We start from the raw sequence: 27,649 nt of genomic DNA on the forward strand, positions 1-27,649 counted from the left end.
ATATATCATATCAGCTATTCATCTGTTCCTCCTGTGCCTCTTCCCTTTCCATCGTTTCTGTCCTTCCAGGTTCTGAAGATCTTCGTCCATCTCTGTGGTCACGGATCACCTCACTTTCTGACGGAACTCAGACGGAACTCCACCTTCATCCAGCAGGCCTCAGGTGAGATGATGGTGGCCACTAATGCATCTCAGTGTCTCCATTTCATCCTTCTCTTTATGACAGTAGGGTTTCGGAGAGCTATGAGTGTTATACTGAATCTGTGTGTTATGCTGAATATCAGTTTACAGTGGTCCTCTTGACCCCATCCATGGCACCGCTATGTACCAGAAAGTGAGGGCCACGGCACAGGTGAGCCAAAACAATGTCGAAAACAATTACTATCCCCCAATGCGTCTTTTTGAAAGTCACAAACTCTCTGTCTTTATCGGTCTTCAGGAATTAGCCAGGTTACTCTTCACAGAGACAGTCTCTCACCAGAGCAGCACGTCTCCATGCAAACTAGCCATGGCCAACATGGGTGAGTACATTGTGTTGTTATTGCATGTGTATCTCTCTTATTAGTTAACAAACAATCTCTGACCTAATACTGCTACTAATGACAGACATCTGGCTACTGAATGAATGGATGTGACCTCAATTACAATCAAGTTAAACCAATCCTTGGGAGATTGATTGAGATATTGAGGAAGAGAAAAGGAGGGAGGGTGGAGAAGAAGAAAGAAGCAGGGAGGAGTGAGGAAGAGACAGGTGGAAAAGAGGGAGTGGATGGGAAGAGTGGGGAAAGGCAGGCACACAAGTACAATGGTTGTCTTTTATCGTTGAGGTCTTTTGTTCCAGGGATGGGGTCAGAGTCTGCCCACGGATCCAGAATGCAGGGGTTTGGCTACAGCCCAGGGAAGAACACAACAAGTAGGTGGCAGCAACAAGGCCACCATTTTTGTTTCATGTGGCTCAGTGGACCTGTTTGAATAGATTTTAAATACACCCAGTCAAATCCATATCACGTCCTGTTTCCGGCAGGCGGTGAGACCCTGATGGACAAGATCCGCAAGGCTACTGAGTTTGTGGCCAGTGCCGTCCTGCCCCCGATGGAACACCAGGGTATCCGACTCCATGACAACCACTACCGGGCGGTGGTGGCGCCTTCGGGCCCCGTAGAGGTGGCAGTGCCAGCATGTGCCTACACTGTGCCTCCTCACAGACCCAAAGGTGTTTTTAAATCAGCTGTTATATTGATTAGATCGTTAGGCTTTTATTACATAGTTGTTACATATGTTTGACAGGACTGAAAGCCTTCTTCGCCTGTACTTCTCTCAAAATCCTGGCCTGTTCCCTCTCTCTCTTCCCCTACTCTTAGTTTCCCAGCGGTGTCCAGGGCAGGTGGGTGGGGGCTGGGAGGAGATTGACAGCAGCCATAGCTCCTCCCACAACTCCTGTCAGGAGACCGCAGACCATTGCCAGGTCTCGGGGGGCGGTAGCAGCAATTCGGGTGGCACCGGGAGCCAATCGGGAGCCAGTAGGGAGAGCTCCGGAGACCTATCAGAACGGTGGAAATATTACATGATATAAAAAGTCTTTACCAGCAAAATACTAAATGAGTCAACCATGCTGAGTCTCCCTCTCTCTCCCTCCATCCACCTTTCTCTGTCAGGGTGGAGGCTATGCAGTTAGGGGACTGTGGGCAGGAGATGGCGCTGATCAGAAGGATGACTGAGGGCTCCAAGGTCTTCCTGTCCAGAGAGGAGAACCAGCACTTCATCAAGGAGTCAGTACAGACCAATAGGTTGCATGTTATTAGAGCATTGGCTTCGACCTTTGTTCCAGTCTGCCTTCACCTTGATTTTTGTCCAGTGTTTTTTGGGATGTTTTAATTCCCTCCCATCTGTCGCCAGGTGTTCCACTCTGAACTGTGAGGTGGTGGTGGAGCTGCTCTCTCGCAGACTGCAGGACCCGTCACAGACTGCCCAGATGGTAGAGTCAATATACATGTGTCTTGAATGTGCTGCTATTTTGACCAGGTTTCTCTTGAAAAATAAACATCAAATTTCAAATATGTGTGAATGTGCTGCTTCCCTCCTTCCCACCAGAGGGCGCTGTGTGCTGTGGCCTGTCTCATGACGTCTGATCTGCTGTCTCTGGAGCAAATCTTCGGGGTGACCCAGAGGAGGCTGGTCCAGCTGAGTGAGGGACCTCCAGGGCCTGTAGCCAACAAGACCATCAAGGTAACACATAGTCTAGTTATTACCTTTTAAAGCTGCAATATGTAACTTTTTGGGCGACTAAACCAAATTCAAATAGAAATGAGTTATAGATATTTCATTCCCATTGAAAGCAAGTCTACGAAGCGGTAAATCGGTTCTGTGTGCTATTTCTATGCTTTCCGTTCTTGCGTCTTTTTTACTTTTGGTTTCACACCTGCTCGTCGTACATCTTATCCCAAAACGATGGGCATTAATATGGAGTTGGTCTCCCCCCTTTGCTGCTATAACATCCTCCATTCTTCTGAGAAGGGGCGGCAGGGTAGCCTAGTGGTTAGAGCGTTGGACTAGTAACTGGAAGGTTGCAAGTTCAAATCCCAGAGCTGACAGAACGACAGTTGATCTGTTAAATAGTTGATCTGTCGTTCTGCCCCTGAACTGGCAGTTAACCCACTGCAGTTAACCCACTGTTCTGAGGCCGTCATTGAAAATAAGAATTTGTTCTTAACTGACTTGCCTAAATAAAGGTAAAAAATAAATAAAAAGAAGGCTTTCCACAAAATATTGCAACATTGCTGGAACAAGGGGCCTAGACCGAACCATGAAAAACAGCCCCAGACCATTATTCCTCATCCACCAAACTTTACAGTTGGCACTATGCATTCGGGCAGGTAGCATTCTCCTGGCATCCGCCAAACCCAGATTCATCTGTCGGACTGCCAGTGTGATTCATCACTCCAGAGAATGTGTTTCCACTGCTCCAGAGTCCAATGGCGGCGAGCTTTACACCATTCTAGCCCACGCTTGTCATTGCGCATGGTGGTCTTAGGCTTGTGTGAAGCTCCTGTTGCTTCCAGAGGCAGTTTTGAACTCAGTAGTGAGTGTTGCAACCGAGGACAGGCGACTTTTAACGCTTCAGCACTCGGTGGTTCCGTTCTTTGAGCTTGTGTGGCCTACCACTTTGCGGCTGAGCCATTGTTGCTCCTAGACGTTTCCACTTCACAATAACAGCACTTACAGTTGACCGGAGCAGTTCTAGCAGGGCAGAAATTTGACGAACTGACTTGTTGAAAAGGTGCCACATTGAAAGCTCTTTAGTAAGGCCATTCTACTGACAATGTTTGTCTATGGAGATTGCCTGGCTTCGTGCTCGGTTTTATACACATTTCAGCAACGGGTGTGGCTGAAATAGCCAAATCCACTCATTTGAAGGGGTGTCCTCATACTTTTGGTGATGTACTGTATGTAAGTGGGAGAACTCGGAAGGACAGGAATTGCCTGCCAAGGAATTAGGCTTCAATTGTTATGCATGGTGCCAGTGGCCCCCGATGTTGCTATGGGGACTCTTAGGGAATAATCAAGAGGAAACTGAGTGTGGACTAGAAATTACTTGGACCATAGATTCATCTATTCTAACCAGTGAAGTCACTCTAAAATCTTATCAAAATACTTACTTCTGAATATCTTGTTCTCCTCAGGCTGCAGTTTATGGGAAGTGTGTGACTGCTTCCACCACAGGCAGACAGGAGCTGAGAAAGGACCTGTGTGTTAGTTTGATGCTCTGAAGGCTTGCCGTGCGGTAGCAGAGAAAAAAGTATATAACATGGGTGACTGGAGTCTTTGACAATTTTATGGGCTTTCCTCTGACACCACCTATTGTATAGGTCCTGGATGGCAGGAAGCTTGGCCCCAGTGATGTACTGGGCCATTCGCACTACCCTCTGTAGAGCCTTAAAGGTCAGATGCCGAGCAGTTGCCATACCAGGCAGTGATGCAACCGGTCAGGATGCTCTCGATGGTGCAGCTGTAGAACCTTTTGAAGACCTTGGGGCCCATGCCAAATCTTTTCATTCTTCTGAGGGGGAAAAGGTGTTGTCGTGACCTCTTCACGACTGTCTTGGTGTGTTTGGACCATGATAGTTCATTGCTGATGTGGACACCAAGGAACTTGAAACTCTCAACCTGCTCACAGCAGCTTACATGGAACAATGATTCTCTACACTATATTGCTTGTTTTGTCACAAACTGAAATGAAGCGAACTATTAGAATTTTAGCAACCAGGGAATGGCAGGGTGATTTCTGCATATCGAACCTTTAATAATAAGTAAACACCAGAGAGGCAGAGTGTGATGAGCCTGGGTGTTATAATCGAAGACGATGATCTACGATGGTTGACTCTTGGTATATACACTATGTCGTTTTGCATTGTAAAAAAGGATGGTTTTGCCTTCCAGATCCTTCGTCAGTTTAAGGCTCTGATGGGCGGGCCAATCATTGGTGCCGGATGTGATGCAGCAGCAGCCAATGGTGTTCCTCTATCCTCCTCGGACCAGCCCCCCACTCCCACAAGTCCCGCACTGCTACTGCCAACACGCCCAGGTGACATCACAGTCTTTAACCATCACAGAGGGAGAGACCCTGGGACTGAGCAGTCACCTGGGGGGCAAGCTCAACCCCCTCCCCTGCCTGACCTGGGCTGGGCCCAAAGGGGTACATCTGAGAGGTTACTAAATCTCAACCTTGATGATGAGAGAGGGTCTGCTAATCAGGATGAAGAGTTCATGGACAGTCAGATTGGGTTTAGGACTGGTGAGACCCAGCTCACCTCAAATGTTACAGTTAAAGACTCAGAGCTCCAGACAGAGAGGGACCCATTCCGAGTCACAGACCCCCAGATCGAGCAGCCCTGTGGGGGTAGACTCTCTTTGTTCAGTGGCATGGAGCTGGTGGCCAGAGGGACATCTGTGTGTCCATCAACCCTTACAGAGAGGAATGGAGATCTGCAGCTTCAGGTGGAAAAGAGAGACGGGAGGGAGTGTCTGAGTGTTACCCCTACAAACACACCGCTACTCTGTGTCGATGACAGCGATACAACGCCTACGTACAACCTCACGTCCACCAGCAGCCAATCAGCCTTCTCTTTCCTTAACCTCTGATCTCCAACACAGAACAGGAATGTTTAGGATCATGCTGGCACCATAGGCATCTCTGCTCTGAAAACATGACTACAATTTGTCAGGGGTGCCCAGCTCCCAGTCCTGAAGGTATGCAATGTTTGCTGTGAATCGTAATATTAACTTAATTTCCATAATCCCCAGAGGTAAAAACTCTACACAGTATGCCTGGAGTATGTTCAGTTTGCAGAGTTATGTTTAACAAATGAGGTAATTTTCACGAGCTAGTTAATGGTTACTTTGACTCAGGATTTTGCACTACAATGATTTTATGTTAGAGTAATCCACTTGGGCACACACTGATTGAATCAACATTGCTTCCACGTCATTTCATTGAAAGGACGTTGAGCCAACGTGGAATAGATGTTGAATTGACATCTGTGCCCAGTGGGATGTGTCTTCCGCTCTTCTCTGGCACTAGGTGCCCTTCTTACTACCTTAAATATAAACATTGAGTGTTATTTCACAAGTGTGTTTTATTTCTACTCTTGATTCACATTCAGTAGGAATGGGACTGGTTGTAGATTGCATGGACGATTTGCCAAAACCTCAGTGAAATATAATGAAGTAATGTTTGAACAAGGAGTTGTCCTTCTCTATGTCCTGTCTGTTGGTCAGAGCGCTACAGTATACGACAGATTGAAAGCATATTGGTACATTCAGTGGTGATACTGTGTCTATTTCAACTAAAGCCATGCTGTTGCACCACTGTGTGACTAGAATAAAACCTGCTGTATTTTTGTTGCAGCACTAAGTAGAAGAAAGGCCTTTCATGGTGGGCCATTACATAACATTAGCAGCACCCCGCCCTACAGGCGTTAAATAAATGAATCTGATTCACTGCAATTCCTCCCTTGTCAGAAATGTGTTATCTGTTCAGTAGTTTTTTGGTCTCTGGATATGCCACTAGGGCTGCGTTTACACAGGCAGCCCGATTCTGATCCTTTTTCACTAATTGGTCTTTTGAGCAATCACATCAGCTCTGAAAATATCAGATTTGAGCTGCCTGTATAAACACAGCCTAATATTCAACTCCCCAGGGGACCATGGCACTGCAATGTTTTGAATCAAATGTCCCCCTCTCCAGTGTGGGCTGACTAATCTACCAGCTCACATTTGTTGCATGTGTTTTAAATTTGATTGAAAACATTGGGGTAGGGAAAAGTCAGATCATAGAAGTTAGGTAATCTAGTAGGTCTTTCAGTCAGCAGGGAGTTGTCTCATATGTGGTTCAGCTTTGCTATGTGCCCGGAGGGGCCCCATGTTAGAACAAAAACACATTCCTGCACTACAAGAACAACAGGTATGTCACTATGGAAAAGTGCCCATGGGACATCACAACTCTGACATCACCTCATTGAAGATTACATTTAAAAGGTTTAGGGTCGGGATGTCCCAAGGATAACATATAGCATTAACCATGTCACTATAGGGCAGGGGGTGTCAAACTCCGTGGAGGTCCGAGTGTCTGCTGGTCTGTTACTTCCTTTCAATTATTGTCAAACGAAGACTTAGGACCTCCCCTCACCTGGTAGTCAAACTAATCAATTAAGACCTAGATAACCAGGTGAGGGGAGGTCCTAACTAATCAATTACAAGGGAGGAGTGAAAACCCACAGACATTGAAGTCTCTGGAATGAGTTTGACACCTGTGATAGTGCACCATTTCAGATGCAGATATTCTTTGCCGATGGACCGACCTGTCAAAATTGTCTGTCTATGTACTCAATCACTGCCCAGCGGGGTCTGAGTCACTATCCCTGGAGTCCAACACCGAGTCCTTTATACTTGAGTCCCAAGTCACTTGGCAGTGCTAAAAGCTGCGGTCCAACAATCTTTAAAGTAATTCTTCATCAGGTAGAAAGCTAAGTAAGGCTAGACTGCTAGTACAGTAACTATGTAACATTTTCTGTTGTAGCTAGCATGTTGAATCATGCAAGAGAGAGAGAGACTGAAAGTCATCACTGGTCGAGTCATGAAAGTCGTGATTTAAGTCCTAGTTAAAATGCCTCCGTTTAAAAGAGTATTTCCATAAGGGAAAACATTTATTTAGTAAAACAATGTTCTATTTATTCACTCATCTTGGATGCATGTCATAGTAGTTTTTATAGGGAGCAAACCAACTGAAATAAGACAGGGTAAATATCAATCAAATCCAATTTATTGCAACCTCCCTGGGCAGAATACTGCAACAGATGTTCCCAAAAGACAAGAGTATTCAGAGGTTGTTGATTATGTGCTACACAACTTAAAGAGTCACTCAGCCATAGCTATGGAAACACAAATTCCCTAGAATAACACTAGTGCCTTCACCCCAAAAAAGGCTGGGATTAGGACCCAGTCCTGATGGAAAAACAGCATGACTGGACTTCACTGTAAAGTAAACCCAACAGGCTGTGGTTCTAGAGGGGGGTGGAGACGATGGTGGGTAGCTCCCCAACAGGCGGAGGGTTGTACTTCTCCACTCTCATCAGTCGACGTAGGATGTCGTCTCTGTCCTTTGGCCAGGTGTAGACTAGAGTGTTCTGGAGCCAGGCAGGAACATGGCACTGAGACAGAAAGAAGACCTGTTTATACCTGGTTCTAACATGCATCCTTTGTCCTGATCTTGTCCACATTCTGATTGTGCCCACATTTTTAGATAGGTGTAGACGATTAAAAGAAGCATCTGATTGTGATCAGATCTTCCTGCCCACCTCTGGAGGTAGTCAGGCACGCATTGTGTCTGGATATTGTACAAGTGTAAACAGATCTGAACAGTGAAACCATTTAAATCATAATTTCCCACCCTCTAATACCATTGACGTGTGGCATCAATGTGTCTTAAAATAAATCATACATATTCATTTGAAACAATATCTGTCATATCATTTGCATACAGGGAGGGACCAGGAAATCTGGTCACAATGCAGACACAGTGGACAGAAAATACACATTAATAGCACGTGGACACATCTGAAGTGGGTACAATTGTTTTGCTGAGGGGGGGGGACAGATCATATTAATGGCTGGAATGGAGTAAATGGAATGCTATCAAACACATAGAATTCATGTGTTTGATACCATTCATTCCGTTCCAGCCATTACTATGAGCCCGTCCTCCCCAATTAAGGTGCCACCAACCTCCAGTGGTGTTAGCGCAAGGTATAAATGGGCTAGAGGGGGAGAGGCTGCTAGAAAGAGGCCATTGATCCGACTGAATTCAGTAAATAAGAGCTATTGTCTTTCAGTTTCCTAGTAAAGTGTTTTAGTGCTTAAAAAAACAAAAACATTTATTTCCACATAAGTCCAATACCTTTTTAGCTCCTGGAAACAGTATGGGAATGAATCTGAAGTTCTGGCATCCATTCTGAATGAACTCATTCTGCAGCTGTAACATAGTCACACTTTCATATCCCTTTCTAGAAGTGAAGCATGAAATCGATGAAAACATTATTTTTGATAGATTATCATTAGGTTTCTTTATGGACTGCCATAAGCTCACCTGCTTATAGATATAGACTGTGTGTAACATCCTCTCGTCTTTCTCCATATGGATATTAGCCCCCGTTACGGTCTCATGATACTTGGGACTGATAACAATGATGATAAGGTAATATTTCTGAGAAGGTAAAGATAGATAGGATTAGCCCTCAGCCCAGGCCACTTCATGTTGACACATGCTAACTTGACTTCATGACTTCATTTGTGATGTAACATAGCATTGATTAAAAGGTTACGAAGCATTTCTACCATCTTGTCAAAGTCATCTGAGGTTGAATCAGCCATTTTACCTCATTGATGTATTTTTCCATGAAGTCAATGGCGCTAATACTTATGAGCTGCTGCTCAAATACATCCACCTGAAACCATACAGGAAGAGAAACAGCACTAATATACTACTATATCAGTAAATGGCAAGTGAAATTCTTTGATTCTGAACTGTAAAAAGTGATGAGGAATAAAGTAACCTTACACTAGTGTCAAAGCCGTTGTGACGCAGCAGGGAAACAAAGTTCATGGTCTCTTTAAAATGGTTGTCGCTGTCTCTCTCATAGGTGACAAAGACCTTTCCTAAAATAAACAAATAACGTGTTACTCAATAGCACTGTGTGCTGTTAAATAGCACACAGTATGGACCAACAGAAACAAGTGTGTAATCACTCGTATTTGTATAATAGCACAAACATTTGACATTTTTGTCATTTAGCAGATGCTCCTATCCAGAGCGACTTACAGTTAGTCACATTCCTCTTAAGGTAGCTAGGTGAGACAACCACATATCACAATCATAGTAAGTAAAAATGTTCCTTAATAAAGTAACTATCTGCGAAGTCAGTGCTAGTAAGAAGACAACAAATTCCATGTTGATACTATTAGCAGTTTTGGTCTACCATACTCTGTACAGCACTTACTTTGCTCCAATGACAGCTGTGTACTACTCCCAGGTCTGTCACTTTGTCTGTGTTGGGGGACAAAGCTCTCACTGTGATGGGAGAGACAAGCCAAATCATAGTGCCAGTCAAGAACTTGACAATGTAACTTACATTAAGCGTAATTTATATTTACATTTTTGTCATTTAGCAGATGCTCTTGTCCAGAGCAACTTACAGTAGTGAGTGGATTCATTTTTGTACTTTTTCCCGTACTGGTCCCCGTGGGAATCAAACCCACAATCCTGGTGTTGTAAGTGCCATGCTCTAACTGAGCCAATACTTCATTTATCTCTCGTGTGGAAATTGTCCAGGCAGTCATTGGCCTTTTAGATATGAGTTCCCACTTTCTGTTTGGTTGCTTGGAACCCTTGTCTATTGGTCTGTACTAAACCATTACCTATGATATGTGTTCACCAGTGGAGGCTGGTGGGAGGTGCTATGGGAGGACAGGCTCATTGTAATGGATGGAATGGAATGTGTCTAACGTGTGGTTTCCATATGTTTGATGTGTTTGATACCGTTCCATTAATTACATTCTTTACAATGAGCCCGTCCTCCTATAGCTCCACCCACCAGCCTCCTGTGGTGTCCACCTTATAGCTAACGCTGTGTTACGGCCTGTACTGTTTGTGTACGACTTCAGTGGCATGCAGAGTCCGGAACCGAAAACGTTATTATTAAAAGAAGCACATGCCTGTTCCAATGGAAATAGAGTATATTACATGTAATTGACATAATTAGATTGTCAGAACTCTTCTCTGTCGAAGAATTTACAGTATGCATTCCTTAAATCATCCTCTTCAAATGACTTGATATTGTCACAGATGTCATTGTTTACACAAGACCGTTTTTAAAATGTAACCAAGGAAGTAAAACATTGAGGGGAAGTTGTAACATCAGAGCCTGTCCAACATTTCCTAATCTCCCAACACTTCTAATGCGACCTTCCCCGATGCTTCTCCCTCTTTTTCCCCTGCCCCGCTACAAAATTTCTCCCTGCAGGCAGTCACTGAGTTGGAGTTCCTAAAGGAGCTGCTTAAACTTGACCCCCCAAAAAAACATCTGGGTCAGATGGTTTAGACCTTTTCTTCTTTAAGGTTGTTGCCCCCATCATCGCCAAGCCTGTCTCTCCTTTCTGGGGAGGTTCCCTTTGCTTAGAAGGCAGCGATCAAGCTGATCCTAGCTGTCATGGACGTGTCACTGCAACCTTAAAAGGTCCTCAATGATGTCCCCATTGCCCTTGATTCTAAGCAATATTGTGTGGCTATTTTTATTGACTTGGCCAAAGCTTTTGATACGGTAGACCATTTCATTCTTGTGGGCCGGCTAAGGAGCATTGGTGTCTCTGAGGGGTCTTTGGCCTGGTTTGCTAACTACCTCGCTCAAAGAGTGCAGTGTATAAAGTCAGAAAATCTGCTGTCTCAGCCACTGCCTGTCACCAAGGCTCGATCCTAGGCCCCACGCCCTTCTCAATTTACATCAACAACATAGCTCAGGCAGTAGGAAGCTCTCTCATCCATTTATGCACAGATGATAGTTTTATACTTAGCTGGCCCTTCTCTGGATGTTGTGTTAAACGCTTTACAACAAAGCTTTCTTAAGTGTCCAACAAGCTTTCTCTGCCCTTAACCTTGTCCTGAACACCTCCAAAACAAAGGTATTGTGGTTTAGTAAGAAGAATGCCCCTCTTTCCACAGGTGTTATTACTACCTCTAAAGGTTTAGAGCTTGAGATAGTCACCTCAAACAAGTACTTGGGAGTATGGCTAGATGGTGCACTGTACTTCTCTCAGCACATATCAAAGCTGCAGGCTAAAGTTAAATCTCTTTCACTTCAGCTACAAAACTAACCCTGATTCAGATGACCATCCTACCCATACTAGATTACGGAGACATAATTTATAGATCGGCAGGTAAGGGTGCTCTCGAGCGGCTAGATGTTCTTTACCTTTCGACCATCAGATTTGCCACCTTCGCTCCTTGTAGGATACATAACTGCACTATAAACTCCTCTGGAAAATTGTCATCTCTGTATACCTGTCGCAAGACCCACTGGTTGATGCTTATTTATAAAACCTGCTTAGGCCTCACTCCCCCTACCTGAGTTGGGTAGATTGAGTTTGATTGAGTTTCTCAATCTCTTCATTCAAAGACTCAATCATGGACACTGACAGTTGTGGCTGCTTTGTGTGATGTATTGTCGTCTCTACCTTCTTGCCTTTTGTGCTGTTGTCTGTGCCCAATAATATTTGTACCATGTTTTGTGCTGCTACCATGTTTTTTTTATGTTGTGTTGCTATCATGCTGTGTAGTCATGTGTTGCTGCCTTGCTATATTTATATTGTATTCGTTGTATTTATTCTTTATTTTTAATCCCAGGCCCCCGTCCCTGCAGGAGGCCTTTTGGTAGGCCTTCATTGTAGAAAAATGTAAAGGATGGGTTAGTTCGACAACTCACCTTTGAGTGGTGCCAGCTGCATCTTGATGTCTGCAGTGGTCCGGACCTGATATGACACCAATATATTTATTTAAAAAAATAGTACCAGTCAAAAGTTTGGACACACCTACTCATTCAAGGGTTTTTACATTGTAGAATAATAGTGAAGACAAACTATGAAATAACACATCACAATATATTTTATATCTGACATTCTTCAAAGCAGCCTCCCTTTGCCTTGATGACAGCTTTGCGCACCATTTGCATTCTCTCAATAAGCTTCATGAGGTAGTCACCTGGAATGCATTTCAGTTAACAGGTGTGCCTTGTTAAAAGTTAATTTGTGGAATTTCTTTGCTTCTTAATACGTTTGAGCCAATCAGTTGTGTTGTGACATGGTATGGGTTGTATACAGAAGATAAATCAAATCAAAGTTTATTTGTCATGTGCGCCGAATACAACATGTTTCTTCACCTTACAGTGAAATGCTTACTTACAGGCTCTGACCAATAGTGCGGAGAAAAAAAAGTATGTCTGTGTGTTGGTAAATAAATAAAACAACAATAAAAATACATTTGAAAATAAGAGTAGCAAGGCTATATACAGACAGCGGTTAGTTAGGCTTATTGAGGTAGTATGTACATGAATGTATTGTTAAAGTGACTATGCATAAGATAAACAGAGATTAGCAGCAGCGCAAAAGATAGCCCTATTTGGTAAAAACCAAGTCCATTTATGGCATGAACAGCTGAATGAAGCAAAGAGAAACAACAGTCCATCATTAGTTTAAGACATGATGGTCAGTCAATCAGGAAAATTTCAAGAACTTTGAAAGTATCTTCAAGTGCAGTCGCAAAAAACATCAAGCGCTATGATGAAACTGGCTCTCATGAGGAACCCCACAGGAAAGGAAGACCCAGAGTTACCTCTGCTCAGAGGATAAGTTCATTAGTTACCAGCCTTAGAAATTGCATTCCAAAAAACAATGCTTCAGAGTTTAAAGTTACAGACATCCACATCAACTGTTCAGGGAAGACGGCCTAAAATCAGGACTTCATGGTCGAATTGCTGCAAAGAAACCACTACCACAGGACACCAATAATAAGAAGAGACTTGCTTGTGCCAAGAAACATGAGCAATGGAAAATAGACTGTCCATTCCTTTGGTCTGATGAGTCCACATTTTTGGTTCCAACTGCCGTGTCTTTGTGAGTAGATGAGTAGATGATCTCCGCATGTGTGGTTCCCACCATGAAGCATGGAGAAGGAAGTGGTGTGATGGTGCTTTGCTGGTGAGACTGTCTGTGATTGATTTAGAATTCAAGGCACACTTCACCAGCATGGCTACCACAGCATTCTGCAGCGATACGCCATACCATCTGGTTTGCGCTTATTGAGACTATCATTTGTTTTTCAACAGGACAGTGACTCAAAACACACCTCCAGGCTGTGTAAGGGCTATTTGACCAAGGAGAGTGATGGAGTTTTGCATCAGATGACCTGGCCTCCACCGCAGAGTGAAGGAAAAGCCACCAACAAGTGCTCAGCATATGTGGGAACTCCTTCAAAGCTGTTGGAAAAGCATTCCAGGTGAAGTTGGTTGAGAGAATGCTATGAGTGTTGCAAAGCTGTCATCAAGGCAAAGGGTGGCAACTTTGAACAATCTAAAATATATTTTGATTTGATTAACACTTTTTTGGTTACTACATGATTCCATATGTGTTATTTCACAGTTTTGATGTCTTCTATTATTCTACAATGTAGAAAATAGTAAATATAAAGATATTATTGTTGCTCCTTAATAATTTGTTATATTTAAAAACAAATTCTCTCCTTAAAAACTGCATTGTTGGTTAAGGTCTTCTAAGTAAGCATTTCACTATAATGTTGTATTCGGCGCATGTGACAAATACAATTTCATATTGACCAGTGGACGCTCATCAATAGTAAAAATAAAGAAAAACCCTTGAATGAGTGGGTGTTAACTTTTGATTGGTACTCATTTTTTTGTAGACATAAATGCTTACACACACACACACACATAGTAACAAATACATACAAAGAGTATAATTTTAATTGTCATTAGCTAGGTTTCCATCCAATTGATGACAAACTTCCATGGGAATATTCTAAAACCCACATAAAACAATAACAGCATTTTCCCACCAGAGATGTGTTTCCATCAAATTGACTTGTTTGCGGACAAAAGGCTGTGCGTGATGACGTAGTGCACATGAAAGTAACTTTTGCGGTTCAAATCCCATGTACCGAATAAAGTACAAGTTAAATAGGTTTCCATCGCATTTTCAACTCTACTAATGGTTTTGTCACAATTTTTGGCGGGTTATATAGCGAATGTGCACACTCTGGTCTTGGCACACGCACTCTAGGCAACAACTCGCAGATACAGTGCAGGTATGGACTACATGATGAGATTATTATGGGCAAAAGAGCAAGGTTATTGTTATTTGTCAAACGGCAGGAAAGCATGGATGAGCTTGTCACCAGAAAATATTTTAAATGGAAAGGAGAATCAAGCTTATCACCAAGCACCTTCACCACCCTGTGAAGTTCATCATCATTTATTTCATCTGTAGCGGGGAGTCGTAGTGGGAAGACCACACACCATGTCAACGCGTGACTCCAAGTTTACTTCGATATGTGCAAATATTGATCTAATAGCCATCATAAGGCGCCTCCATCACTATTTCTCGCATTATACATTTTTACCGACTCAAAAAGATCCCACCTTGTCTAGCGTATTTCGTTTTGTTGACATTTGGAAAGTTTACCGTCAAATGTTCTGTTTCCATCAGGCCTGTCATTACATTTTTATCTGACATGTACTTTACTCACTTAAAAAAAGGTTGGATGGGAACCTGTTTATAGACAGAATATGTTGCTGCATGCACTGTGGATGATCTAACATTTTAGGAGGTGGAAGGCCAAAATAGGAGTGCCTCTGAGGAATAGGATGCCACATATGGCCTGGGATGCTTGTGACATACACAGTGTACAAAACATTAAGAACACCTGCTCTTTCCATGACAGACTGACCAGGATAATCCAGGTGAAAACTATGATCCCTTATTAATGTCACCTGTTAAATCCACTTCAAGCAGTGGGAGACGGGTTAAAGAGGTATTTTTAAGCCTGGAGATGTGTGTCATTTAGAGGATGAATGGGCAAGACAGCAGGGTATGGTAGTAGGTGCCAGGCGCACTGGTTTGTGTCAACAACTGCAACACTGCTGTGTTTTTTTCACGCTCAACAGTTTCCTGTGTGTATCAAGAATGGCCCACCACCCAAAGGACATCCAGCCAACTTAACACAACTGTGGGACGCACTGGAGTCAACATGGGTCAGCATTCCTGTGGAATACTTTAGACACCTTGCAGCGTCCATGGCCCGACGAATTGAAGCTGTTCAGAGGGCGAAAGGGGGGGTGCAACTCAATATACTAAATATAGTTTTACATATCAAATCAAATGTATTTATAAAGCCCTTCGTACATCAGCTGATATCTCAAAGTGCTGTACAGAAACCCAGCCTAAAACCCCAAACAGCAAGCAATGCAGGTGTAAAAGCACAGTGGCTAGGAAAAACTCCCTAGAAAGGCCAAAACCTAGGAAGAAACCTAGAGAGGAACCAGGCTACGTACACACCCACCCCCCTATATGACTGGAACTGGAACTCACCATAGTAGGGTGGACGGTAACTTGGCCTTGGAACGAGCTGTAGGACAGGGCCCATTCCGAGCCCCTGTGCAGGGCACTGTGCACAGCAGACCGGGCCCTGAGTTGGGTAGGGGTACGGGGGAAGGAAAGGGTAGCGGAGGGCAGCCTCTGGTGGGCAGGAGAGCAGAGAGTACGGCTGCTCCAGGCTACTGATGCTGGGGCTGTATTGCCCAGGGAGTGAGTGGTGGGATTTACCCTGGTGATGATGGCCCTCCTCTACTGGGCAACTGGCAAAGTCTGCACAGTGTGGGTATGAGTAGGATGGCAGGCTGTCTGGGTATGGCCCTCCAGTGCGTCCGTCGCTGCTGTTGGCAAAGCTGGATTTCAGCCAGGCGTACCTCTGGTGGTCCAGGGCACTCAGACACATCTCTTCCTGTCCGGGGTAGGGTATCTGGGGGCTGTAGCCAGCACATAGTCCCTGGGGTGGCCAGTTTGGGCTGGATCTTGACGGTGGTTCTTCTTGGCTGCCGTGTGGCTCTCTATTGGCCATCCTGCTCTGGCTGAGGACTTCTGGATAATTGAGTTGACTATGGGGTCTTAAGCGTATGGCACTAGATATGGATACGTCACTCATTGTCTCATCATTCTCCTCACACTGACTGTGACTGTCCAGCAGGGGAGGGAGTCTACAGAGAGTGAAGAGACAGAGCCGGCCCTAAGTTACATTTTGTTGCCCCCCCCCCCCCCCCATCCCTACCTTGCGGGCAAAACATTTTACTGGCTCCCCTCTTGACAGCAGAGAGAATAAAAGTTTTAGAGTTAATTTCCTGTAATTCTACTCATTTTGCCATGAGGCGGAGAGAAGATTTGGCAATTTATACTGTAACTCATTTCCTATATATAATTCAACACATTTTTGCCATGGGGAGGGAAGAAATATTTGCAGTTTTTAATATGATATCTGAATGACAGTGACTAACAAAATCAATGGGGGCTTCCTGGTCGGTAATATGACCATGATTACTAGAAGTTTAGATAGTCTCTCCAGCTAACTTAACAATCTAAAAAATGGTAGCTGACATGGGATAATTGACTGACTGTCAGTGACAGGCATAACAAGTGAAAAGCTGCTGATGCACAACCAATTTTCAAAACTGCACCTTGTGAATTCTACCATTCTAACTGGGGCCAGTTGCCCATCCCTGACCTAGAAAGTACTCCATAGTGAGATGCCAGTGAATGACAGCTCTCAAATACAGTGCCTTCAGTTAGTATTCATACCTATTGACTTATTCCACATTTTGAGTTACAGCCTGAATTCAAAATGAATTAAATTGACTGAGTCAATACTTATTATTTAGGCTTGCCATAACAAAAGGGGTTAAATATACAGAACAATATATTTTTTTAAATGCAACATAACCAATTTCAACGATTTTACTGAGTTACAGTTCGGAAATCAGTCACTTGATATAAATAAATTAGGCTCTAATCTATGGATTTCACATGACAGGGCAGGGGTGCAGTCAGTTGGGAAACAGGCCCACCCAATCAGAACTAGTTTTTCTCCACAAAAAGGCTTTATTACAGACAAAAATATGCCTCAGTTTCATCAGCTGTCCGGGTGGCTGGTCTCAGATGATCCCGCAGGTGAAGAAGCCAGATGTGGAGCTCCTGGGCTGGCATGGTTACACGTGGTCTGTGGTTGTGAGGCCGGTTGGACATACTGACAAATTCTCTAAATCGACATTGGAGGCTTATGGTAGAGAAATGAACATTAAATCATCAGGCAACGGCTCTGGTGGCCATTCCTGCAGTCAGCATGCCAATTGCACGCTCTCTCAAAACTTGAGACATCTGTGGTATTGTGTTGTGTGACAAAACTGCACATCTTAGAGTTGCCTTTTGTCCCCAGCTCAAGGTGCACCTGTGTAATGATCATGCTGTTTAATCAGCTTATGATATGCCATGTCTGTCCGGTGGATGGATCATCTTGGCAAAGGAGAAATGCTCACTCACAGGGATGTAAACAAATTTGTGCACAAAATGAGAGAAATAATATTTTTGTGTGTATGGAACATGTCTGGGATATTTTATTTCAGCTCATGAAATCAACACTTTACATGTTGTGTTTATGTTTTTGTTCAGTTTACTTATTGACTCGACATTTCAGCTTGACCTTTTTCATGAATTTGTGAAAATGACAACAAATGTAATTATACTTTCACATTATGGGCTAGTGACAAAATCTAAATTGAATACATTTTAAATTCAGTTTGTAACAACATGTGGAAAAGGTCAAGAGGCGTGAATACTTTCTGAAGGCACTGTGAGAGTTATGTGGTGATCTTTATCATCAACCGAGTAACTACCACACAACTGTTCAAAGCCACTGTAATTAATAGAAGCCATTTTGCTACAGTAAGCAACGTGTCGTGCGAGCTTGTGAGGCGATTACCTTGGAGATGCACTTTGCAGAGAGGGTAACATCGTTCACTTATTCCAAGGACACCAAAGGATTTCACAAACCTGTCATTAAAATTATTACTGAGACCCCAGCGCAAGAGTTACAGGTCAAACCACAAACAGACTCAAAACAAAAGTGTCTAGGCAACAGGTTTTACAATGCACGCTTGGATATGCAGAACAAGATCTTCAGGCTACTGGTGTATCTGGTAAGGCACAGAAATACCTACTTTTCACATCTAGTTTTGTAGCTCAGGAAAAATAATAGCTAAGAAAAAGTTTAAGTGTGAAGTGACTTCTACCTAGGAATATGCTTAGGATTGACTATGAGTATGACTGCTGCATAAATATGATTCGTTTTTTCTGATGTATTAACTTTGACCACATCAGCCTAAAACTGACACAAAACAAAGGCAGTGTAAAGGAGAAAGCGAACTTACCTTAGGAATGATTCAAGGTAGGAATGACAGGTTATGACTCTGTCATGAAAAATGCACGTTTACTTCTCTTTTTACCAAACTCTACATAACAATTTACATTCCTAACCGGATGAAATCTGTATTAAGTTCCGACGAGCGCACTGTACCTTTCGAGACAACGGACTATTCAGTAACAGCCCCGTCCGAGCTACCGAGGTAGACCTTCCTTTCTCCCAAGCCCCGCCCATCCCGCGTTGAACGTCAAATAAGAGTGTGAAACCTATTTGAGATACCAAAACAACACACAACTACATTGTAGGAGCTATTTATCATATGTTGTCTAATATCTATTTAATTCCCAATATTTGCATATGAATACAAACGATGTAGAGTTCAGTTTGCATGTCTGTAGACATACATATAAGATATTGAGGTGTAGACAGTCCATTTTAAAATCAGCACACATGCTACAAATGTGCTTTACTGCAGGGCCTGCCCATACAGCACTCTGTCATGGCTTGGATGGGCAGTCGGGGAAAAGCTGTGTTTATATGACGAAGTGTATAGAGCTTTATGTAACATTGACAAACTTGAAAGATGGATTATGAAGAAATCACGCCATTTCCTGTTGGTACAATTTTAAAAGGTCGCCTAATTTCATTTTGTTGCAAAACAAAATAAGTGCAAATAATCTTTGTACCATCTAAACCGCTGTGAAATGTATTTTCAATAACCAAAAATATTGTATTTTCAACTTTTTGAAACTGGTGTACAAAACCGAAAGTAAAATACACAAAAACTAAATTTAAGAACGGGAAGCATAAAAATAGTGCACATAGAACAAACCTCATAGACTTGCTTTCAATGCGAAAGACAAATCTATAACTCATATATTTCTATGTGCATTTGGTCAGGCCGCCCAAAAAGTTACATATTGCAGCTTTAACATTGATGTTGAACTGTAAAGATCTTTGACTGAAGCTCATTGTGGCATTGTACTCAGCTCAACTCATAATCTGACTTGAAAGAGCTCCAGCTGGTTGCAACCTGGACTCAGTGGTAGACGTAACATAGTAAATGGATTTCCGTGACAGTCAAATTAGTATGATATGTTACGTTTGGTATTGTACATGCACTATATATACAAAGGTATGTGGACACCCCTTCAAATTAGTGGATTTGGCCATTTCAGCCACCCAGCCATGCAATCTCCATAAACAAACATTGGCAGTAGAATGGCCTTACTGAAGAGCTCAGTGACTTTCAACATGGCACCGTCATAGGATGCCACCTTTCCAACAAGTTCGTCAAATGTCAGCCCTGCTAGTGCAGCCCTGGTCCTATAAGTGCACCAAAAATCCTTACATTTCCATCCCTAACTATAACATTTTCCGACAAGATAGAACTGCCAAAGGGGGCGGAGTTGCAATCTACTGCAGTGATAGCCTGTAGAGTTCTGTCAGACATATAACTATCCTACAACAAACATTCTAAGGTCTTTGAAAGCCAAGTTAACAAACAGATCACCGACCATTTTGAATCCCACCGTACCTTCTTTTTATTTATTTTTCTTTTATTTCACCTTTATTTAACCGGGTAGGCAAGTTGAGAACAACTTCTCATTTACAATTGCGACCTGGCCAAGATAAAGCAAAGCAGTTCGACACATACAACGACACAGAGTTACACATGGAGTAAAATAAACATACAGTCAATAATACAGTAGAAACAAGTCTATATACGATGTGAGCAAATGAGGTGAGATAAGGGAGGTAAAGGCAAAAAAAAAGGCCATGGTGGCAAAGTAAATACAATATAGCAAGTAAAACACTGGAATGGTAGATTTGCAGTGGAAGAATGTGCAAAGTAGAAATAAAAATAATGGTGTGCAAAGGAGCAAAATCAATAAATAAATAAAATAAATACAGTAGGGAAAGAGGTAGTTGTTTGGGCTAAATTATAGGTGGGCTATGTACAGGTGCAGTAATCTGTGAGCTGCTCTGACAGCTGGTGCTTAAAGCTAGTGAGGGAGATAAGTGTTTCCAGTTTCAGAGATTTTTGTAGTTCGTTCCAGTCATTGGCAGCAGAGAACTGGAAGGAGACGCGGCCAAATAAATAATTGGTTTTGGGGGTGACAAGAGAGATATACCTGCTGGAGCGCGTGCTACAGGTGGGTGATGCTATGGTGACCAGCGAGCTGAGATAAGGGGGGACTTTACCTAGCAAGGGCTTGTAGATGACATGGAGCCAGTGGGTTTGGCGACGAGTATGAAGTGAGGGCCAGCCAACGAGAGCGTACAGGTCGCAATGGTGGGTAGTATATGGTGGGTAGGCTCTACAGTGAAATAAGCAAATAAACACTAACCAGAACAGCAATGGACAAGTCATATTGACATATTGACATATTGACATTAACCTTTCTGATCTCCCCATCCCGGATCCGGGATCGTGAATACAGACTCAAGCTCATTACCATAACGCAACGTTAACTATTCATGAAAATTGCAAATGAAATGAAATATATGCCATCTCTCAAGCTTAGCCTTTTGTAAACAACACTGTCATCTCAGATTTTCAAAATATGCTTCTCAACCATAGGAAAACAATCATTTGTGTAAAAGTAGCTAGCTAGCGTAGCATTTAGCGTTAGCATTAGCGTTAGCATCCAGCACGCAACATTTCAACAAAAACATAAATGCCTTCAAATAAAATCATTTACCTTTGAAGAACTTTGGATGTTTTCAATGAGGAGACTCTCAGTTAGATAGCAAATGCTCAGTTTTTCCAAAAATATTCTTTGTGTATTAGAAATAGCTCCGTTTTGTACATCACATTTGGCTACCAAAAAAAAACGAAAATTCAGTCCTCAAAACGCGAACTTTTTTCCAAATTAACTCCATAATATCGACTGAAAACATGGCAAACGTTGTTTAGAATCAATCCTCAAGGTGTTTTTCACATATCTCTTCGATGATATATCGTTCGTGGAAGCATGGTTTCTCTTCTCAATCAAATGGAAAAATACTTGCATCTGGCTTTGTGCACCAGTTTTGACGCAGGACACCAGGCGGACACTTGGAAAATGTAGTCTCTTATGGTCAATCTTCCAATGATATGCCTACAAATACGTCACAATGCTGCCGACATCTTGGGGAAACGGCAGAAGGTCTAAGCTTATTCCTGTCGCATTCACAGCCATATAAGGAGACATTAGAAAACAGAGCTTCAGAAATTCTGCTCATTTCCTGTTTGACGTTTCATCTTGGTTTCGCCTGTAGAATGAGTTCTGGGGCACTTACAGACAAAATCTTTGCAGATTCTGAAACTTCAGAGTGTTTTCTTTCCAAAACTGTCAAGAATATGCATAGTCGAACAAAGTCGACAAAATATTGCGCTTAAAACGGGAACGTTTTTTATCCAAAAAATGAAATAGCGCCCCTAGAGATGCAACAGGTTAAGGAGAGGCATGCTTAGTCGAGTGATCAAAAGGGTCCAGTGAGTAGTGAGGTTGGTTGGGGTCACGGCGATTCAGACAGCTAGCCGGGCCATCGGTAGCCAGCTAGCATAGGATGGAGGTCTGTTTTTAGCCACCTCGTGCGTTTCCGTCGGTAGGATTAGTGGGGTTCCGTGTGGTAGAGGGGATCAATCCAATTTGCAAAAAAAAATAGATAGCAGCCGATAAGACAGCTAACAATTAGCGGACTGCAGATGGGCGTTCAGGTAACGTCGCGACGGAGGAGCCAGCTGGATAACTCCCTCGGGCAGATAACGTCAGTAGTCCAGTTGTGAAGGCCGGGTGGGGCTCCGCGTTGGCAGTAAAACGGGTCCGGATAGGTGATTGTAGCCCAGGAGTGACTGATGGAACTCTTCAGCTGGCTAGCTCCGGAATAATTGATGTTTGCTCCGGAATCGACGTAAGCCGATAGTCACACGGATAGCAGCTAGCTAGCTGCGAGATCCCGGTATAAATGTCCAGAGCTTGCGGTTGAAATCCGGGGACATGGAGAGAAAAATAGGTCCGGTATGTTCCGGTCCGAGCCGCGCCAGACAAAACTGGCGATAGATTTTCGAGCTAAAGGATAGCTGATGACCACCAACCGTGGTTAGCTGAATACTAACGATTAGCCAGTAAGGAAGCTAACTAGCTTCTGGTTAGCTTCAGGCTAGCTTCTGGCTAGCTTCTGGTTAGCTTCTATGGAGGATTACAGATTTGAGGTAAATAATACTTTCTTTTTCATATATAAATTGGTGAGGCGGGTTGCAGGAGAGTGTTTTGAAGATGAGTTTATGGAAAAGAAAATATATATATATAAAAAGGTATGCGAAGAAAGTTGTAAATATATATATATATATATATATATACGGGACACGACAAGACGAGGACAAAAGACGTCTGACTGCTATGCCATCTTGGTGATACCATCTTGGTGATCTCCGCTATTCAATCTGGTTTCCGAGCTGGCCATCGGTGCACCTCAGCCACGCTTTAAGTCCTAAACGATATCATAACCGCCATCGATAAGAGACAATACTGTACAGCTGTATTCATTGACCTGGCCAAGGCTTTCGACTCTGTCAATCACCACATTCTTATCGGCAGACTCAACAGCCTTGGTTTCTCTAATGACTGACTTGCCTGGTTCACCAACTACTTCTCAGATAGAGTTAAGTGTGTCAAATCAGAGGGCCTGTGGTCCAGACGTCTGGTAGTCTCTATGGGGGTGCCAAAGGGCTCAATTCTCGGGCCGACTCTTTACTCTGTATATATCAATGATGGAGCTCTTGCTACTATTGATTATCTGATCCACCTCTACACAGACGACACCATTCTGTATACATCTGGCACTTCTTTGTGTTAACAAACCTCCAAACGAGCTTCAACGCCATACAACACTCCTTCAACTGCATTTAAATGCAAGTAGAACTAAGTGCATGCTCTTCAACCGATTACTGCCCGCACCCTCCCACCTGACTAGCATCACTACTCTGGACGGTTCTGACCTAGAATATGTGGACAACTACAAATACCTAGGTGTCTGGTTAGACTGTAAACTCTCCTTCTAGACTCATTAACCTGTTATGGCTGCATCCCTTTGTTCTCAATTTCCGCCTGAAGACATACCCTAATCTTCTGTAGCCCCAGAGGCAAGGATATGCATATTCTTGGTATCATTTGAATGGAAACATTCTGAAGTTTGTGGAAATGTTAATTGAATGTAGGAGAATAACACAGTAGATCTGGTGGAAGAAAACAGAAAGAAAGAGCATACGTTTTCTGTTTTTTATTGTTGTAGCATCATCTTTCACATGTACTAGAATAGCCACACAGTCAGGTAGGATGCTGGAGATAATTTTGATGGATAACACAAGAGGGCAACTGTAGGTGTGCAAAGTTTCAGACTGATAACTTCAGGAATGGGTGAGCTACATTACATTTAGCATGGTCACCCAGGTGTCCCACACAAGTTGCCCAAATGTACCCAAGTGGCCGAATTGGTGAAATGAACTATAACTATATACAACAGTGCAAATAACTATATACAACATATCAAAAAGTAATTCTAACACACACAAAAACAAAACAAAAATGTTTTAAAAAATATTAGAAAATAAATATTTTTAAAAAACAGTGCACCCTTTGGAAGTCCTCGACACAATATTTTGCTGCCTGTGCCATGTCCCATAGCAATCTCTTTCTGATGTAAAGCAGAGGCAAACTGAACAAGTGGTGCAGTTCATGCGACACAGAACACAACGACGCCTCCATGCTGTGCCCTTTTGGCCCTGAGGCACAGTCATGCCTGCAGTAATGAACTGTGGCATATGAACACCACTGGGGGCAGAGGTAGAGCGGGCAGCTTGGCACCGGGGGCTCCCAGTCGGAGTCGCTATCACTGTGAAAGAAAACATTTAAAGAATATTTGTATTGTATGAGCCTTTTATCATCACAGAAAATAAACAGATATGTATTGTATAGAGCAGAGGGAACAGTCACATTCAACTCCGGCCATTGTTGTGGGCCTGCCCTCCCCTGAACAGCACCCAATGGCTATTTCATATGGAAATGGAGAGGAGTAGCAGGCGCAGTGGCCATGTGTGTGATTGTTGTTCTACTCCATTCCATTTGAATAAAAAAATGGAAAATATAATCTGACATGGAAAATATATACATACATACACACACACACACACACACACACACACACACACACACACACACACACACACACACACACACACACACACACACACACACACACACACACACACACACACACACACACACACACACACACACACACACACACAGTTAGGTGAGTGAATGAGGACCCAAAAGCGAATTAACTTAAACAGAGCTTCTTTAATTACCAAACATAGGTAGGCTCAGACGGACCGGCAGATTCCGACAGGACAAGACAAGGTTACAGCAAACATGACGACAGTCTGGTTCAGGCATGAAACACAACAAACAAGAATCCGACAAGGACAGGAACAAAAACAGAGAGAGATATAGGGGACTAATCAGAGGGAAAAGGGGAACAGGTGGGAGAAGGGGTGACGAGGTAGTCAAGAGGAGACAAGGAACAGCTGGGGGAAAGCGGGGGAGAAAAGGTAACCTAACAACGACCAGCAGAGGGAGACAGGGTGAAGGGAAAGGACAGAGACAAGACACAACATGACAGTACATGACAGTACCCCCCCACTCACCGAGCGCCTCCTGGCGCACTCGAGGAGGAAACCTGGCGGCAACGGAGGAAATCCTCGATCAGCGCACGGTCCAGCACGTCCCGAGAGGGAACCCAACTCCTCTCCTCAGGACCGTACCCCTCCCAATCTACGAGGTACTGGTGACCACGGCCCCGAGGACGCATGTCCAAAATTCTACGGACCCTGTAGATGGGTGCGCCCTCGACAAGGATGGGGGGGGGGGGGGAAGACGAGCGGGGGCGCGAAGGACGGGCTTGATGCAGGAGACATGGAAGACCGGGTGGACGCGACGAAGGTAACGCGGAAGAAGAAGTCGAACTGCGACAGGATTAATGACCCGAGAAATACGGAACGGACCAATGAACCGCGGGGTCAACTTGCGAGAAGCCGTCTTAAGGGGAAGGTTCTGAGTGGAGAGCCAAACTCTCTGACCGCGACAATATCTAGGACTCTTAGTTCTACGCTTATTAGCAGCCCTCACAGTCTGCGTCCTATAACGGCAAAGTGCAGACCTGACCCTCTTCCAGGTGCGCTCGCAACGTTGGACAAAAGCCTGAGCGGAGGGGACGCTGGACTCGGCGAACTGAGATGAGAACAGCGGAGGCTGGTACCCGAGGCTACTCTGAAAAGGAGATAGCCCGGTCGCAGACGAAGGAAGCGAGTTGTGGGCGTATTCTGCCCAGGGGAGCTGTTCTGACCAAGACGCAGGGTTGCGAAAAGAAAGACTGCGTAAGATGCGACCAATAGTCTGATTGGCCCGTTCTGCTTGACCGTTAGACTGGGGGTGAAAGCCGGAAGAGAGACTGACGGAAGCCCCAATCAAACGGCAAAACTCCCTCCAAAATTGAGACGTGAATTGCGGACCTCTGTCCGAAACGACGTCTGACGGAAGGCCATGAATTCTGAAAACATTCTCGATGATGATTTGTGCCGTCTCTTTAGCAGAAGGAAGCTTAGCAAGGGGAATGAAATGAGCCGCCTTAGAGAACCTATCGACAACCGTAAGAATAACAGTCTTCCCCGCTGACGAAGGCAGTCCGGTGACAAAATCTAAGGCGATGTGAGACCACGGTCGAGAGGGAATAGGAAGCGGCCTGAGACGGCCGGCAGGAGGAGAGTTACCGGACTTAGTCTGCGCGCAGACCGAACAAGCAGCCACGAAACGACGCGTGTCATGCTCCCGGGTGGGCCACCAAAAACGCTGGCGAATGGAAGCAAGCGTACCCCGAACGCCAGGGTGGCCGGCTAACTTGGCAGAGTGAGCCCACTGAAGAACGGCCAGACGAGTAGGAACGGGAACGAAAAGAAGGTTCCTAGGACAAGCGCGCGGCGACGGAGTGTGAGTGAGCGCTTGCTTTACCTGCCTCTCAATTCCCCAGACAGTCAACCCGACAACACGCCCCTCAGGGAGAATCCCCTCGGGGTCAGTGGAGGCTACTGAAGAACTGAAGAGACGAGACAAAGCATCAGGCTTGGTGTTCTTAGAGCCCGGACGATAAGAAATCACGAACTCGAAACGAGCGAAAAACAGCGCCCAACGCGCCTGACGCGCATTAAGTCGTTTGGCAGAACGGATGTACTCAAGGTTCCTATGGTCAGTCCAAACGACAAAAGGAACGGTCGCCCCCTCCAACCACTGTCGCCATTCGCCTAGGGCTAACCGGATGGCGAGCAGTTCGCGGTTACCCACATCATAGTTACGTTCCGACGGCGACAGGCGATGAGAAAAATACGCGCATGGGTGGACCTTGTCGTCAGAGAGGGAGCGCTGAGAAAGAATGGCTCCCACGCCCACCTCTGACGCGTCAACCTCGACAACAAACTGTCTAGAGACGTCAGGTGTAACAAGGATAGGAGCGGATGTAAAACGATTCTTGAGGAGATCAAAAGCTCCCTGGGCGGAAACGGACCACTTAAAGCACGTCTTGACAGAAGTAAGGGCTGTGAGAGGAGCTGCCACCTGACCGAAATTACGGATGAAACGACGATAGAAGTTCGCGAAGCCGAGAAAGCGCTGCAGCTCGACGCGTGACTTAGGGACGGGCCAATCAATGACAGCTTGGACCTTAGCGGGATCCATCTTAATGCCTTCAGCGGAAATAACAGAACCGAGAAATGTGACGGAGGAGGCATGAAAAGTGCACTTCTCAGCCTTCACAAAAAGACAATTCTCTAAAAGGCGCTGGAGGACACGTCGAACGTGCTGAACATGAATCTGGAGTGACGGTGAAAAAATCAGGATATCGTCAAGGTAAACGAAAACAAAGATGTTCAGCATGTCTCTCAGGACATCATTGACTAATGCCTGAAAGACAGCTGGAGCGTTAGCGAGGCCGAAAGGAAGAACCCGGTATTCAAAGTGCCCTAACGGA

At 44.2% G+C, this 27,649-nt stretch overlaps 2 protein-coding genes across 6 annotated transcripts in view; one reads left to right on the forward strand and one right to left on the reverse strand.

Annotated features, from left to right (window-relative positions):
• Window positions 1-6,007, forward strand: part of tepsin (TEPSIN adaptor related protein complex 4 accessory protein) — an 8,933-nt gene extending 2,926 nt beyond the window's left edge. For 2 of the 3 annotated variants that reach the window (XM_036960716.1, XM_021581272.2), the window contains 10 exons: window positions 70-163; window positions 285-352; window positions 440-521; window positions 842-913; window positions 1,025-1,213; window positions 1,362-1,551; window positions 1,656-1,769; window positions 1,897-1,975; window positions 2,092-2,226; window positions 4,438-6,007. In XM_036960716.1, coding sequence (XP_036816611.1) covers window positions 70-163; window positions 285-352; window positions 440-521; window positions 842-913; window positions 1,025-1,213; window positions 1,362-1,551; window positions 1,656-1,769; window positions 1,897-1,975; window positions 2,092-2,226; window positions 4,438-5,139 — 1,725 coding nt within the window. In that variant the 3' untranslated portion in view covers window positions 5,140-6,007. Of the gene's footprint in view, window positions 1-69; window positions 164-284; window positions 353-439; window positions 522-841; window positions 914-1,024; window positions 1,214-1,361; window positions 1,552-1,655; window positions 1,770-1,896; window positions 1,976-2,091; window positions 2,227-3,680; window positions 3,893-4,437 lie in introns of those variants that run through there. The other variant, XM_021581273.2, reaches the window with a different exon arrangement.
• Window positions 6,008-7,297: 1,290 nt separating this feature from the next.
• LOC110502930 (adapter protein CIKS) lies at window positions 7,298-18,789 on the reverse strand. Of its 3 annotated transcripts, none has more exons than XM_036960720.1 (10): window positions 18,591-18,789; window positions 18,143-18,231; window positions 15,706-16,370; window positions 12,030-12,075; window positions 9,552-9,622; window positions 9,113-9,210; window positions 8,931-8,999; window positions 8,642-8,758; window positions 8,453-8,527; window positions 7,298-7,706 (listed from the first exon to the last, which is right to left on the reverse strand). In XM_036960720.1, exons 2-10 carry the CDS (start codon window positions 18,172-18,174, stop codon window positions 7,560-7,562), a joined length of 1,320 nt encoding a protein of 439 aa, XP_036816615.1. In that variant the 5' UTR covers window positions 18,175-18,231; window positions 18,591-18,789; the 3' UTR covers window positions 7,298-7,559. The 3 variants fall into 3 exon arrangements, with proteins under 3 accessions (XP_036816615.1, XP_021436954.2, XP_036816616.1); XM_021581279.2 differs by having other exon boundaries at window positions 18,143-18,213; window positions 18,591-18,788; XM_036960721.1 differs by lacking the exon at window positions 18,143-18,231.
• Between the last annotated feature and the right edge of the window lie 8,860 nt (window positions 18,790-27,649).

The sequence above is a fragment of the Oncorhynchus mykiss genome, chromosome 23 (genome assembly GCF_013265735.2).
Source record: "Oncorhynchus mykiss isolate Arlee chromosome 23, USDA_OmykA_1.1, whole genome shotgun sequence".
Classification (NCBI taxonomy): domain Eukaryota; kingdom Metazoa; phylum Chordata; class Actinopteri; order Salmoniformes; family Salmonidae; genus Oncorhynchus; species Oncorhynchus mykiss.

What these genes read in the sequence shown, in the direction of transcription:
- LOC110502930 (XM_036960720.1), bottom strand. Translation starts at nt 18,174, where the DNA reads ATGTTACCCTCTCTGCAAAGTGCATCTCCAAG. An exon ending in GCAGCTGGCACCACTCAAAG is followed by an intron (nt 9,623 to 12,029) that starts GTGAGTTGTCGA and finishes CTCCCATCACAG; the next exon opens with TGAGAGCTTTGTCCCCCAAC. An exon ending in TGTTTCCAGGAGCTAAAAAG is followed by an intron (nt 7,707 to 8,452) that starts GTATTGGACTTA and finishes TTTCTGTCTCAG; the next exon opens with TGCCATGTTCCTGCCTGGCT.